The sequence below is a fragment of the Staurois parvus genome, unplaced genomic scaffold (assembly GCF_062004578.1).
Source record: "Staurois parvus isolate SC_StPar_1 unplaced genomic scaffold, SC_StPar_1.0 ptg000011l, whole genome shotgun sequence".
Taxonomy (NCBI): Eukaryota; Metazoa; Chordata; class Amphibia; order Anura; family Ranidae; genus Staurois; species Staurois parvus.
This window is the reverse complement of record NW_028317807.1, coordinates 9,474,755-9,490,278: the sequence shown is the minus strand read 5'-3', so window position 1 is coordinate 9,490,278 and position 15,524 is coordinate 9,474,755. Positions and strand designations below refer to the sequence as shown.

Below are 15,524 nucleotides of genomic sequence, written 5' to 3'. Positions count from 1 at the left end.
CAATGGGTTTGGGGGCTCAGCTGATGTTTGAATTGGCAGTTAAATTACTGATGCTTCCAACATCATCCATTAAATAACATAAACCAAGTCCTACTGTTCTAGCTTATACAAATAATAAGCTCTGAGCTCAAGCCATCCAAGCAAGTGCAAAAGGTTAACAAAATGTACCCCCAGTCTGGAAAGTGGGGGTGTATCTTCTTGCTGAGGAAAGCTTGTCTGAGGATTTAGCAGCCTTTATGTGCCAGATATCGTGGGTGGATTGGGAGCCAAGTCGAGGGAGAAACAAAAGTGACAGTTTTTTAACAGTCAGAGAGGGAGAAGACTTTGCAGTCTGTTCTTTAGATTTCTTCCACTTTCGAATCCAACAGGATATAGTAGCAGAGGAGACCGCCAGGCCTTTTCTTGGACTGCCTGTGAGCACAAAGAGAGAATCTGATCTCTGAAAGGAGGAGGATAGCTGACAGACACACATGAACTGCCTGGACCACATCCAAGGAGTGCAACTTAGGATGTGATGACTGTGGATACAAGAAAGGCAGGACAATGTCCTCATTCAAGCAAAAAACCAACACCACCTTTAGAAGAAAGGAAGTGCATGAATGGCAAAGCAACTTATCCTCGTGCAAGACCAGAGAGGGAGACTCACAGGATAAGGCCACCAATTACGCCCTTATCCTGCTGTGCGGAAGTGATGGCGACCAAGAAGACACAACATACTGCCCATAAACAGTGCTGTTTTCTTTTTCTGCTAATTGTCCTATTCCTGTAGGTGGCATTATGAACTCTATGGTCAAGAATTAGAAGAGCTGTGTCCGTAAATGAACACAACAGAAATTATTAGTAAACTGACACATACCAAAACTACAAAATCTGGCTTTGAATCCTTTAGTTTTGATTGGACAAGAGGAAACACAGTGGAAATGTATTGCTTCTTGTCTTCAGTGCAACAATCTAAAGTCTTTTGGTTATCAGAAAGCTTCCTTGTTATACTCACTGCACTCACTTCCTTGTTCGGTTATCAGAAAGCTTGCTTGTTATACTCACTGTGAAACCTAAGGGGTTAATCCTCTGCATTGTGTAAAAAGGCTGTTTGATTCTGTCTCCTCTGATCCTCCCTTTCTTCCAGTGTCCCCCTCTTATCTCCTGATAAGACATATGTGTGGAATTACTCTGCACATGCTCAGTTTGGTGTTTATTGCTAGAGAGGTTTTTTTTTCTTGGGAGAATGCATGTGATCAGTACAGGGCCAATCAGCACTGTCCAGACAGAGGTCAGGGGTCCTGCATCCTCCTAGAGGAGAATGAAAACTCCTCCTAAAAGCTTTGGCTGGACACTGATAGAAGTCACAAGACTGCTATATACAGGTGAAACTCAAAAAATTTGAATATCGTGCAAAAGTTCATTTATTTCAGTAATGCAACTTAAAAGGTGAAACTAATATATGAGATAGACTCATTACATGCAAAGCAAGATAGTTCAAGCCGTGATTTGTCATAATTGTGATGATTATGGCTTACAGCTCATGAAAACCCCAAATTCACAATCTCAGAAAATTAGAATACTACATGCAATCAATAAAACAAGGATTGTACATAGAACAATATCGGACCTCTGAAAAGTATAAGCATGTATATATACTCAGTACTTGGTTTGGGCCCCTTTTGCAGCAATTACTGCCTCAATGCGGCGTGGCATGGAAGCTATCATTATGTGGCACTGCTGAGGTGTTATGGAAGACCAGGAAGCTTCAATAGCGGCTTTCAGCTCTTCTGCATTGTTCGGTCTCATGTCTCTCATCTTTCTCTTGGCAATGCCCCATAGATTCTCTATGGGGTTCAGGTCAGGAGAGTTTGCTGGCCAATCAAACACAGTAATCCCACTGTCATTGAACCAGGTTTTGGTGCTTTAGGCAGTGTGAGCAGGTGCCAAGTCCTGCTGGAAAATGAAGTCAGCATCCCTATAAAGCTCGTCTGTGGAAGGAAGCATGAAGTGTTCCAAAATCTCCTGGTAGACGGCTGCGTTGACCCTGGACTTAATGAAGCACAGTGGACCAACACCAGCAGATGACATGGCTCCCCAAATCAACACAGACTGTGGAAACTTCACACTGGACTTCAAGCATCTTGCAGTGTGTGCCTCTCCATTCTTCCTCCATACTCTGGGTCCTTGGTTTCCAAATGAGATGCAAAAGTTGCTCTCATCAGAAAAGAGGACTTTGGACCACTGAGCAACAGACCAGGTCTGTTTTTCTTTAGCCCAGGTAAGACACTTCTGACGTTGTTTGTTGTTTGGGAGCGGCTTGACAAGAGGAATACGACATTTGAAGCCCATGTCCATCTGTGTGTGGTGGCTCTTGATGCACTGACTCCAGCCTTAGTCCACTCCTTGTGAAAGTCCCCAACACTTTTGAATAGCCTTTTCCTGACAATCCTCTCCAGGCTGCGGTCATCCCTGCTGCTTGTGCACCTTTTTCTTCCACACAACTTTCTATTAATGTGCTTTGATACAGCACTTTGGGAACATCCAACTTCTTTTGCAATTACCTTTTGAGGCTTTCCTTCCTTATGGAGGGTATGAATGATGGTTTTCTGCACAACTGTCAGGTCAGCAGTCTTTCCCATGATTGTGATTCCTACTGAACCAGACTGAGAGACCATTTAAAGGCTCAGGAACCCTTTGCAGGTATTATGGCTTAATTAGCTGATTAGAGTGGGACACTTTAAGCCTAGAATATTGCACCTTTTCACAATATTCTAATTCTCTGAGATTGTGGATTTGGGGTTTTCATGAGCTGTAAGCCATAATCATCACAATTATGACAAATCACAGCTTGAACTATCTTGCTTTGCATGTAATGAGTCTATCTCATATATTAGTTTCACCTTTTAAGTTGCATTACTGAAATAAATTAACTTTTGCACGATATTCTAATTTTTTGAGTTTCACCTGTATTGCTGATGAGAAAAGGTATTTAGCAGTTTATATTTACTAAAATAATTCCACTTCCATGTCCTGTGTACTGTGGGAGACCTGATAGAGAGAATGCAGGGTCCTGGGTTTAGTAACACTTTAATAATGGGTACACATTGACCAGGGGAAAGGGGAAAATGATTTTTGTTAGCTGGAGATCTGCTTTCATCTTTGCATGTTCTACAGACCAATATTTCATGTAACTCATCAAACCTTTTCAAAAATTTCTATGATTCCTATTCAAAAAGTATGTATGTGGAAAATAGTTTAGTTCAACCAACCTGTATATTATCCCGAGCAATGAAGCCAAGCAGAAGACGGAACTCTACTTGGGAAAGAGTCTCTGATTCAAGCCCAGTTGGGTACCACACTGACAGGCTATCCATGAGAGTCATTATCTCTTCCAACAGCTGTAAAAGACAAAACGTGAACGAAAAAGGTCAATTTGTCTGGAATACATTAAAAATAAAAAATTTGCCTATTTAAAGCAAAAATATTACAGACCTTCTCTGTCCACAAAGAGGGGTTTACATAGCCCTCAGACTGCAAGAAGTCTTGCACAATATGCAATAATCTGTTAGCATTTTCAGCATGAATTTGAGATTTGAGGTCTCTGTTTTCAGTTACAGCCCATTCTGGCATCTTCTCCAGTAAACTGTACATAAAGGTAGGAAGCAAACACAAAATATGTTACATAAGGACAAATCACACAAGCCAATGAGAACTAAACTTCTGAATTATACGGCTAATTGTTATTGTGAAGCAAAACACCTGTATTAGTAGTTTTTGTCAGACGCACAAATTTCCAAAATCAAAAACCACATACTAGATGCTGCTCAGAGACTATTCACTATGAAGCTAAGCAGGTTAAGATTTGTTGATTTAGAACTTTTATGTAATTAAGAGTTGGGAATTGGCTTTTCTATCAGAGAATTTTCACTGAAGCGCTAAACTTCATGACAGATTTGCATAATTTCATTCTTTAAAAGAGAAGTATGGGAAGAGTTTTCTTTTTTTTTTTTTTAAATCATACTTACCTAGGTGGATACAGCATTGATCCGATGCTGTATCTGTCCCCCGCTGTCTCTAAGGGTGAGAAATGAGCGATCAGACTGTCGGTCACTGCTCTCTGTTCTACACCTCAGCACTCGCAGGGGCACTGGGATGTGGGGGGGGGGGGGGTTGAGCAGCAGCTGGCTCAGGTTCTCAGCGGCTCGCTGAGAGGCTGAGCCAGGTGCCGGCCCAGGCCTCTTGGTGGATCCCAACTTTAAGGTTGGGATCCTTCCACAGCCTGGACTGGCTGGCTGAAAATAGGTTTTAGGAGTGAAGCATGAACTGCACTCCTGTGATCCACAGAAGAAGTACAGCCAAATGAGCTTTGCAAACAACCTATTTACCAAAGCAAACAACCTATTTACCAAAGGACATACGTTCTATGCAGTGAGACATATCCCTATAACATTATCAGAATTTAAGACCCTATGGCTCTGCATCACCCAAATCACTGGTTTTAAACCCAATGCCACAGATCAGATAAACTGTATTGCCAAAAGTATTTGGACACCCTCCAAATCATTGGATTCAGGTGTTCCAATCACTTCCATGGCCACAGGTGTATAAAGTCAATCACCTAGACATGCAGACTAAAAGTGATAAATAATAGTGCAACAACAGCAATGAATGTATGTAAATGATTCCCCCAACCTGGGGGATCAAATAAATGTGAACAATAAGATCCCTATAGAAAACACAGTGCAAGTGTACAAAACCACACTCAGTGAAAAATTAAATAAATGTCCATGGTGCGCTACACCATTTTATTTATTTATTTAATTACACTTTGTGGTTGAAGGAAGGTGTTTAGCAGCTTAGGGTAGGGATTCTCCATTTAAGCGCAGGGGATTGTTCTCACCATAGACATGCAGACTGCTTCTACATACATTTGTGAAAGAATGGCTCACTCTCAGGAGCTCAGTGAATTCAAGCGTGGTACCGTGATAGGTTGCCACCTGTGCAATAAGTCCATCCGTGACATTTCTTTGCTACTAAATATTCCACAGTCAACTGTTAGTGGTATTATAACAAAGTGGAAGAAACTGGGAACAACAGCAACTCAGACACGAAGTGGTAGGCCACGTAAAATGACAGAGCGGGGTCAGCGCATGCTGAAGCGCACAGTGCGTAGAAATCGACAACTGTCTGCAGAGTCAATAGTTAAAGACCTCCAAACTTCGTGTCGCCGTCAGATTAGCACAACAACAGTGCATAGAGAGCTACATAGAATGGGTTTCCATGGCCAAGCAGCTGCATCCAAGCCTTACATCACCAAGTGCAATGCAAAGCATTGGATTTAATGGTGTTGAGCACATCGCCTCAGGACTCGTGGAGATGCGTTCTCTGGAGTGATAAATCATGTTTCTCTGTCTGGCAATCCGATGGACGTGTTTGGGTTTGGCGGTTGCCAGGAGAATGGTACTTGCCTGACTGCACTGTACCAAGTGTAAAGTTTGGTGGAGGGGGATTATGGTGTGGGGTTGTTTTTCAGGAGTTGGGCTTGGCCCCTTAGTTCCAGTGAAGGGAACTCTTGAGGCGTCAGTATACCAAGACATTTTGGACAATTTCATGCTCCCAACTTTGTGGGAACGGTTTGGGGATTGCCCCTTCCTGTTTCATCATGACTGCGCACCAGTGCACAAAGCAAGGTCCATAAAGACATAGATGAGCGAGTTTGGGGTGGAAGAACTTGACTGGCCTGCACAGAGTCCTGACCTCAACCCAATAGAATACCTTTGGGATGAATTAGAGTGGAGACTGTGAGCCAGGACTTCTTGTCCGACATCAGTACCTGACCTCATAAATGTGCTTCTGGAAGGACAGTCAAACATTCCCATAGACACACTAATAAACCTTGTGGACAGCCTTCTCAAAAAGAGTTGAAGCTGTTATAGCTGCAAAGGGTGGGCCAACTCAATATTGAACCCTACAGTCTAAGACTGGTATGCCATTAAAGTTCATGTGCTAGTAAAGGCAGGCATCAGAGAAATACAGATGCTGCCTTTGTTAAGGTCTCCTAAATATTCCAGTTGTCTGGCTGTCATGCTGACCCTTTGGCTACAAAACTTTGAATGAATTTCCGTATCCTATATGCAGATCAGGCCTGCTGACTTTCTTGATCTACATATTTGCTCCAGGCCAACAGCCAGTCAAGTAGTTTTCTAAAGAATGTCAGCAATGGAAGTCTCTATTTCTCTCATGGTACACATACATATACATTGAATCAATCCTATACTCCAGAGCTTTACACCCCGCCAACACCCCAGCTTTTGTCAATGTCTTGTTCTTACCAAGTTTTGCACAAAGTTGTGCTTTCAATACACAAAAAAAAGCTCTCTGTGCCTCTAATTCTCAGGAATTATTAAAATAATGTGGACAATGTACATACTTTAGCTTGATTTCATCTGAAGGCCGTAGCAGTTCATTAGCCATCCCAAGGTTGGTGAGTGCCGAGAATACTTGTCCTCGTCCAATCCACGTCATATTGTCAGATTTGTCAAGGCCTTTCCACATCAGGCAGAGCAGAATATCTGTAAGCAGCTGAACAAGCTCCTCTTCACAGTCCTGCAAAGGGTGAAAAGGACTTCTATGTTGATATTGGGTGGTTTACAAAGAGAGACCTGTTTTTATTTCACCTGATGCTGCAAATGAGCGTTCCAATACTTGGCCCCATTGATCATTTGTTTCAAGTAATACATGTTCTATAGCCCGGCACAAAAGTATAGAGTAATGCACGTAATGAACATTTTCAGCACTACCATGTTATAATATTCTTGTGTATGAAGCTCAACATGTTTGTGGAACAGAAGCTTTTGGGTGACTTTTGTTGTGTGATATTCTAGGAATCAGTGTTCATAAGACATAGATGCGCAGATATAACTCGGCACCCATAATGAAGATCCCTTGACATGCACTGATGTACACCATACAGGGATAAAGAGGAATATTATCACAGGCTCTGATTACTTGTGACAGAACTTCAGATTTACAGTGTGTGGTTTTCTTAAAGTGTAAGATAAAGACACTGCATGATTTCCAATTATTTTCAAAGCAGATCTTAAATGAAAGTGCAGGAGAACATTCTCATGTGATAAAGGACCCTCAGCTTTCCCTAAATTCTGCAAGAAAGCGAAGTGACCTCACCCTTGTCTAACACACCAGAATCTAGGTGTAAGGGCATTTTTTTAAAATTATTATTATTTTTAGGTTTAATATTTAGGAGGGGGGGGGACGGGACTAAGAAATAAGCAGAACTTACAATGTAATGCAAAGGCCGTCTATAATAAGGGAAGGCACAGGCCACAATTTATTCTGTTTATTTAGGATACTAGCTAATTGGCATACCCTCCCAGCTTCAAAAACTGAGATAAAATGTAAATGGGCTAAATTTGGATATCTAAATCATTCCACAATAGGAAAAGATACAAGAGTTATTATGTTGATTTTTTTTTCTCACCATATCTTCTTCTGCCACAGTAATACCTTCATATATTTAAATGTTTTTCTTATGTATCCACACATGATTTTTATGGACTTTTAGGGGTAGATTTACTAAAACTGGGGAGTGCAAGTTCTGGTGCAACTCTGCATAGAAACTAATCAGCTTCCAGTTGTTTTGTCAAAGCTTAAAGTGGTTATAAAGGCTCGAGGTTTTTTACCTTCATGCACGCTATGCATGAAGGTAAATAACCTTCTGTGTACTGCAGCTCCCCCAGCCCCCTCAATACTTACCTAAGCCTCAGTGCAATCCAGCGAAGTGAATGACAACCTCGGCTGCTACAGGTCTCTGCCTCCTCATTGGCTGAGACAGCAAGCAGGAGCCATTGTCTCCCACTGCTGTCAATCACAGATAGTCAGCCAACGAGGAGGGGGGGGCAAGCCACAGCTCTGTGTGTGAATGGACACACAGAGCAACAGGTGCCCCCATAGCAAGCTGCTTGCTGTGGAGGCACTCAACAGACAGGAGGAGCCAGGACAGCCTGCAGGGGACCAGAGAAGAGGAGGATCCAGGCTGCTTTGTGCAAAACCACTACCCAGAGCAGCTAAGTATAGACATGGTTGTTATTTTACAAAAAAAGAAAATGAACCTTTGAATCGCTTTAAAGTGTTACTAATCCCACAACAGTAAAATCAGTCTGTATATGCAGTAAAGCATGCTTGTTATAGTCACTGTGGAATCTAAGGGGTCAATCCTCTGTATTGTGTAAAAAGGATGTTTGATCCTATCTTCTCTGTGATCCTGTCTTCTCTGATCCTCCTCTTCTACTACTGTCCCCTATCCATCTGCTGATAGAGCAGAGCATTTGGGGGCAAGCTGCACATGCTCAGTTTGGTGTGTATTACTAGAGGTTTTTTTTTCTTGGGAGAGTGCATGTGATTAGCACAGAGCCAATCAGCGCTGTCCTGACAGAGAGTCAGGGTTATGCAGCCTTATAGAACAATCAGGGGCAAATTAAAACTCCTCCTAAAACTGATAGACACTGATAGAAGTCACAAGACTGCTCTAACTACTGATGAGAAAAGGTATTTAGCAGTTTATATTTACTAAAATAATTGCATTTCCATGTTCTGTGTACTGTGGGAGACAGGACATAGTGAATGCAGGGTCCTGGGTTTAGTAACACTTTAACTGAACAAGCTGAAATTAAAAGCTAATAAAAAGCAAAGCTGTAAAATATACTGGTAGTGTCAGCTCTCCACACAACAGTGGAAGCAAGCAGGTTTAGACAATAAAGATAACAAGTCCATAAAAACACAATGCTGGATCAGTGAACAGTGGGGGATGTGGAACAGCTATAACACAAGGACTCCGGCAGCTCCTCGCCAAGGTCTGGAAAATGTCACAGGTACATGCAAAGAAACACAGCAGGGCACCAAAATAGTGTGAGTAAAGAAAGCAATACTTTATTACAGCTCACTTACATTGGGGTAGCCTGTGTACTGCTCCATTGTCAGAGTGGCATGCGGTGACAGCTCTCTTCAGACTGACAAAACCGACATCAGCTGCAGGGCATCAGGAGGGACCCGCTGAAGGGATGGCTTGGTGGTGTCTCCGCCCTCGCTCCAGGAGGCAGTGACAGTTGCTGTGACAGGTAGGCGGGCAACAATGCGTTCCCGAGGTTCCACCTCCTTCTTCAAACTCGAGCTTGACGCCCCCAAGCCATCCCATTAGCGGGACCCTCTTGATGCTCTGCAGCTGCTGTTGGCTTTGTCAGTCTGAAGAGAGCTGTCACCGCATGCCACCCTGTCACTGTAGCAGTACACAAGTTACCTCAATGTAAGTTTCGTTACTCACACTAATCAGGCACCTTGCTGCGTTTCTTTGAAGTTAAAAGCTGACTGGCTACCATGTACAGCTGCAGCAGATTTTGCACTCTCCAGTTTTAGTAAATCAACCCCTTAGTGTCTCAGATCTGCTCATCAGCCCTTATTGTAAAGCAGATTTAGTGCCCAACCATATCAGTACAATTTGGGAATTGAAATCGCACCTGAAATCGCATCTAATGAATGTGAATGTCAGTTTCTTAACCTGCAATTTGCTGCAGTGCGATTTCTAAAGTAGTTCTTTCATTATTGTTTCTGCAACTTTGTTGCGATTTAACATACGGTACATAGAATATAATGGAAATCGCACTGCTAACTGCAAAAAATCATTGAAAATCTTCACAAGTAGCAATAAAGTCTTCAGAAATCATTTTTAAATCGCAGCCGTGTGACCGGTGACTTACTGAAGTGCCAATGGTATTTGTACCATATACACAGTGCAACTATCACACAAACTGAAACTGCTGTTAATAAAACATTGTCAAATAATATCTGTGGATACCTTGAAATAAAAGCAGGGTCTCTAGTAGACCAGCACACAGATGGATGTTTTAAAAGCCATTTTATACATGACTGCAATATTCCTGCAGTAACTTTGAGCACATACATCAATTTCTGATTCTATTGCGGCTGACAGGAACACTCTCCCCAGATGTATAGTACATCAAGGAATCTTTCAGCACCCTGCAGAAAGGTGGTGAGACAAAAGCCTTGGTGAACATTTTCTGCTCTTTCATACATAGGAGTCAGTGTTACAACAGTTGTAGAACATGCTGTAAAACACCCATGTGGCTTCTGTAAACAAGACATTTTCATTTTCTGGTTTACACATTAATCACAGTTTTGTAATAGCCTTACAATTATGCCTCACCTCTTTGCTTTCTAGGTTCACAGTGAGGGAGAGGTCATCCCTGAAAAGTATATTAGTAGAATTGATAGACTCTTTGTCCATTCGATCAGTAGGAAAGGATTTAGAAGACTCTATTGGTGAAGGAGTACTGGTTTGGCTTCCAGGTGTTGGATTGTTAGTGTCCCCCAGGTCAAAAGAAGCCAGTTCCAGTGTTAGATGGAAATGATCACTGGGCCACATGTCTGGGTCTTCCATCCTAAGCTGAGCCTCACTGAAAGAAGTGTCATCGCCATCCACCAGTGTGCAAGTAGACTGGATACTTGAACTCAAGGACCTCGATTCTTCAGAGCACCAGCTGTGATTAGTATTATTTGATATTATATTATCTGTTTTATCCACAGTAGCCCTTCCTGAATAACTTCTCTGAGACTCCTCAGTTGTGCTGTTTTTATCTTCCTCTTTAATACTTTCACTACAGTTCACTTTAGAACTGCTCTTAAAGTCTGCATTTTCCTTCAGGAAGAATCTAATAAAAGTGTCTTGCCAGCCAACTTGTTGGGCAATCTGAGAAGCTGCATCGGGTTGGAACTGTAGGAGCTGCAAAACCTACACAAAAGAAAAGAAAAAAAAACAGAGCAATTAAATAATTAAGGATAGCTGCTACATGCTTTATCAGCTTGCAACCATACTATTCAACTATTTTGCCCCAAACCCAGTAACTTTTGCCAGAAAGGTCGGTCTGCATGTAAATGTGGAGAAAGATTAAAAAAAATTGGGAGGATGGGAGGTCAGCAGAGCAGTGTACAGGACGTCACCAGGACAGAGACTAGGGACATCACTTTGTAGGGCAGGGAACAGAGGCCATTAACTTGTAGATCAGTGTACAGGAGTCCACAAGGCAAAGAACAGGGGTCAGCAAGAAGGAAGACAGAGGTCACTGCTGGTAGGGCAGAAGATAGGAGTCACTTCTGGCAAGGCATAGGTAGGAGTCACTGCTGGCAAGGCAAAAGGCAGAGGTCAGGGGTCACTTCTGGCAGGGCAGAGGACAAGGGTCACTGTAGGGAGAACTCAGCAGAGGTTAGGAGTCACTGATGGCAGGGTACTCAGCAGAACTCCTTTTCCTATCCCTGCACTGCACACAGGCTGGGCACAGGCAGCAAATCTTCTCCTTGCCACACATTACATATAGCTGAGATTGGATTCCCTTACACACAACCTTGATCTGCACAGTGTGTCGCTGGCTTCTGCAGCTGCACTACAATTCTGACCGTGGAATTTCACAGGTCAGAGCTGCAACATAGTAGCCAGCTACACACTGTACAAATTGTGGTTGTATGTAAGGGAATCTGATTTCAGCTATGTGCTGTGTGGGGAGCAGGAGGTCTGCTGCCTTTGCCCAGGCTGTGTGCAGTGCAGAGATAAGAGAAGTAGTTCAGCATAGTTGCCAACATTTTAAAAACATTTCCCGGGTCACCTTTTTTTCTCTATGCAACCAGAAAGACACTGTAGATGAAGAACGTACTTAAATTAGAGATGGGGCATTCATTTAAAACGGGTGTTTTTAAAGCAGCATATCACTAACCTAATGCCTTACTTTAATCACACATATATGAGAGAGATGTGGTTATGCTAGTTCAGCATAGTGGCAGGCTAGAGCAGTGTAATGGCAGTATAGTGGCAGATTGGGGCAGTATAATGGCAGGCTACGGCAGTATAGTGGCGGGTTAAAGCAGTGTAGTGGCAGGCTAGAGCAGTATAGTGGAAGGTTGGGGCAGTATAGTGGCAGGTTTGGGAAGTATTGTGGCAGATTAGAGAAGTATAGTGGCAATCTAGGACAGTATAGTGGCAGGTTAGAGCAATATAGTGGAAGGCTGGGGCAGTATGGTGACAGGCTTGGGCAGCATGGTGGCAGGCTGGGGCTGTATGGTGGCAGGCTGGGGCAGTGTAGTGGAAGGCTGGGGAAGTGTAGTGGAAGGTTGGGGAAGTGTAGTGGAAGGCTGGGGCAGTGTAGTGGCAGGCTAGGGCAGTGTAGTGGCAGGCTGGAACAATATGGGGCAATGTAATGTCAGGCTGGGGCAGTGTAGTGCAGGTTGGGGCAGTGTAGTGGCAGGTTGGGGCAGTGTAGTGGCAGGTTGGGGCAGTGTAGTGGCAGGCTGGGGAAGTATGGTGGCAGGCTGGGGAAGTATGGTGGCAGGCTGGTGGCAGGCTGGGGCAGTATGGTGGCAGGCTGGGGCAGTATGGTGGCAGGCTGGGGCAGTGAAGTGGAAGGCTGGGGCAGTGAAGTGGAAGGCTGGGGCAGTGAAGTGGAAGGCTGGGGCAGTGAAATGGAAGGCTGGGGCAGTGAAATGGAAGGCTGGGGCAGTGAAGTGGAAGGCTGGGGCAGTGAAGTGGAAGGCTGGGGCAGGTTGAAGACTTCCCGGGGCTTGGCTGCTGTATCCACTTCTCTTCCTGAGTTAAAGTGTCTGTGGGAAGAGTGGAGGAGGTAGCCACACCTCCGGCCCCGCCCAGAACACAGTGAAGATAACCGATGGATAACCTGTATTAGATGACAGGGGAGAGGTACAGGCAACCTCTCCCACCCCGCTGCTTCCCCCCCTGACCTGATGATAAACTGGCCAGTACTGTACATCTACTATGTGTACAAAGCTGCAGGGGGGAAAGTGCAGCTGTGTGAAGTATGGTTCAGCAGACAAGTACAGTGTCCAGCAGTTAGCTTGGGGATGGAGCAACATAAATGAGTACACCCCTTTTGAAAAAGTAAGATTTTAATCAATACCTCAATGAAGACAAGAATAATTTCCACAAATTCGACAAAACTGAGTTTTATAGAGCATTTGTTTAGCTCATTACATGAAAATAAGGTTAATAATATAACTTAGAATACAAAAAGTTCAGTTTTACTCAAATTAGTTGATTCATTTTTTGCAACATGGTCTTGAATGAATTTGTTAGGAAAGATACTTTTTTGTGTGTGCAAAACAACAAATCTTGTTTGCAATCAATGGTCCAAATTTGTGGTAGTATTTGTAGTAGTGTTCTGACAAATCTGTTGGGGTGTACTCATTTATGCTGAGCAATATATATATATAATGTTTAATATAAATAGCAAGCCTAGGAAGCCATTTGCTATGTAGGCACACAGTGTCTGAGTGCACCCGAGCTCCAGATATTTACACTTCCTCTTCACTGCATTTGATTGGCAGTAGCAGCGAGTGCTGTGTGAAGAGGGATAGAGGCAAGAATAGATGCAGCTGTGCACAGTGTTGGATCTATTCTCCCCTCTCTTCCCCTTCACACGTGGAGGGGGGGGGGGGGGGGGGGTTAGAGAAATAGAAAATGTTTTTTTGCTTTAGTATAACTTTAAATTCATTTTTTTTAAATTGATTGGACATGAGTTAGCAAGGCACACATCTCTCTATAAAAGGCCTCACAGCTGACAATGCAAACTGTATAAGAGCAAAAACCATTAGGTCAAAGGAACTGCTTGCAGAGCTCAGAGACAGGATTACTGTAAAGCACAGATCTGGAGAAAAAAAATTTTGCTGCACTGATAGTTTCCAAGAACACAGCGACCTCCATAATTCTCAAATAGAAGAATTTTGGCACAACCAGGACTCTTCCAAGAGCTGGTCACCTGGCCAAAGTGAGCAATCGGGGGGGAAAATGGCCTTAGTAAAACAAGGGATGAGGAACCTGATGGTAACTCATGTAACCATCACTGCAGCCTCCATTGATCTGGGCTTTATGGCAGAATGACTAGACAGAAGCCTCTCCTCAGTGCAAAACACATAAAAGCCTGCTTGGAGTCTTGGAGTTAGCGAAAAAGCATCTGAACAGCCCCCAGACAGTGAGAAACAAGATTCTCTGATATAATGAAGCTAAAATTGAATTATTTGACCTCAATTCTAAACATTATGGCTGGAGGAAACCAGGCACTGCTCTTCGCCTGCCCAGTACTATGCCAACAGTGAAGCATGGTGGTGACAGCATCATGCTGTGGGGGTGTTTTTCAGCAGCAGAGACTGGGAGACTGGTCAGGGTTGAGGGAAAGCTGAATGGAGCAAAGTACACAGATATCGTCAATGAAAAGCTGTTCCACAGCGCTCAGGACCACAGACTGGGCCAAAGGTTCACCGTCCAACATGACAACGATCCTATGTACTGTACTGTGAGGAAGCCATGATTGCCACCCATGTCTGCATTTTTTCCTCTCCACTAAATAGGTAAGGGGGAGTGATGGAATTAGTTGTTTATTCAGTATATATAACATTGTTTTTGCTTCCAATTCATAGACGTGAGTTGCAATATCTACCGACATTTTCTGTATTTGCTGAAAAACTAAAACGAATGCAGCCACCACATCTAATGACTGACAAGCTGCAATTTATGACATTGTTTAGTCATATAAATGTGAATGGTCATACAATTTGTATTAAAATAAACCTTTCTACTTACCTTTCTACAGATGGCCACGCGTACAGACAGGTCAGATTTGTGGGACATATGCACGACTGCTAACAAATCTTTATAGTTTACAACTAGGTCTGCAAGTCAGGAAAAAAAATAACAAAAATTACCAAAGCCAAAGTTTTTATATCTGCATGAAAAAAATAATTTAATAATGTTTTGGTGTATTTAAAGGAGCAAGGGCCTGTAACATGCCAAATGCAATGAAAGACAGCAGTTCAACACAATGCTGATTGCTAAGCTCCTGACCAATGACCTCAAAGCCTATAATAGGGATAGATTAAGTTTTCCCACCTGGTAACAATTTATTTATATTACAGAGATAAAAAATTACTTGTCTATAATACCTGAATAACAATAAAGTATAGTGCAACAGACTTCTATATCTTATAAAAACATAAATATTAAATAATAATTGTTTAATATTTATTTTTATATGAGATATTAGTCTGTTGCGCTACACTTTATTGATATTAATTTTGGTACAGGCGTTGTAAAGTCACTAACCGTGTTTTAGCAGCAACTATTTAGAGCACTATCATAGTATTTTAGGGTGTGTTGCACTGATAGAATAGGGGTTTAGATTTTGTCTTTAATACTTAACTTCACTTTTAAAAAGGCCACTAATTCTTTATTCCAACAGTGTGTAGACCAGTATCTTTGTGTGAATTGGTTTCCATAGAATAAATTGTTTTTGAAACTAACTGCAATTTTTATGTATGTAAAAACCCATTAAAGTTACCCTGGTATCTGAAAACATAGTACAGGGTCTACAATTAAAAAACAAAAAAACAAACAAAAAAAAAAACCGCAGGTTTGCATGTACGTAGCTTCATATTTCTTACTGAGTACACAAGGG

General features: G+C 42.6%; 1 protein-coding gene across 2 annotated transcripts in view; it reads right to left on the bottom strand.

Annotated features, from left to right (window-relative positions):
* Positions 1-15,524, bottom strand: part of NBEAL1 (neurobeachin like 1) — a 241,734-nt gene that overhangs the window by 60,603 nt on the left and 165,607 nt on the right. For both annotated transcript variants that reach the window (XM_089670591.1, XM_089670583.1), the window contains 5 exons: positions 14,654-14,742; positions 10,220-10,804; positions 6,413-6,588; positions 3,475-3,625; positions 3,252-3,380 (listed from right to left, as the gene is read on the bottom strand). In XM_089670591.1, coding sequence (XP_089526717.1) covers positions 3,252-3,380; positions 3,475-3,625; positions 6,413-6,588; positions 10,220-10,804; positions 14,654-14,742 — 1,130 coding nt within the window. The remainder of the gene's footprint in view (positions 1-3,251; positions 3,381-3,474; positions 3,626-6,412; positions 6,589-10,219; positions 10,805-14,653; positions 14,743-15,524) is intronic.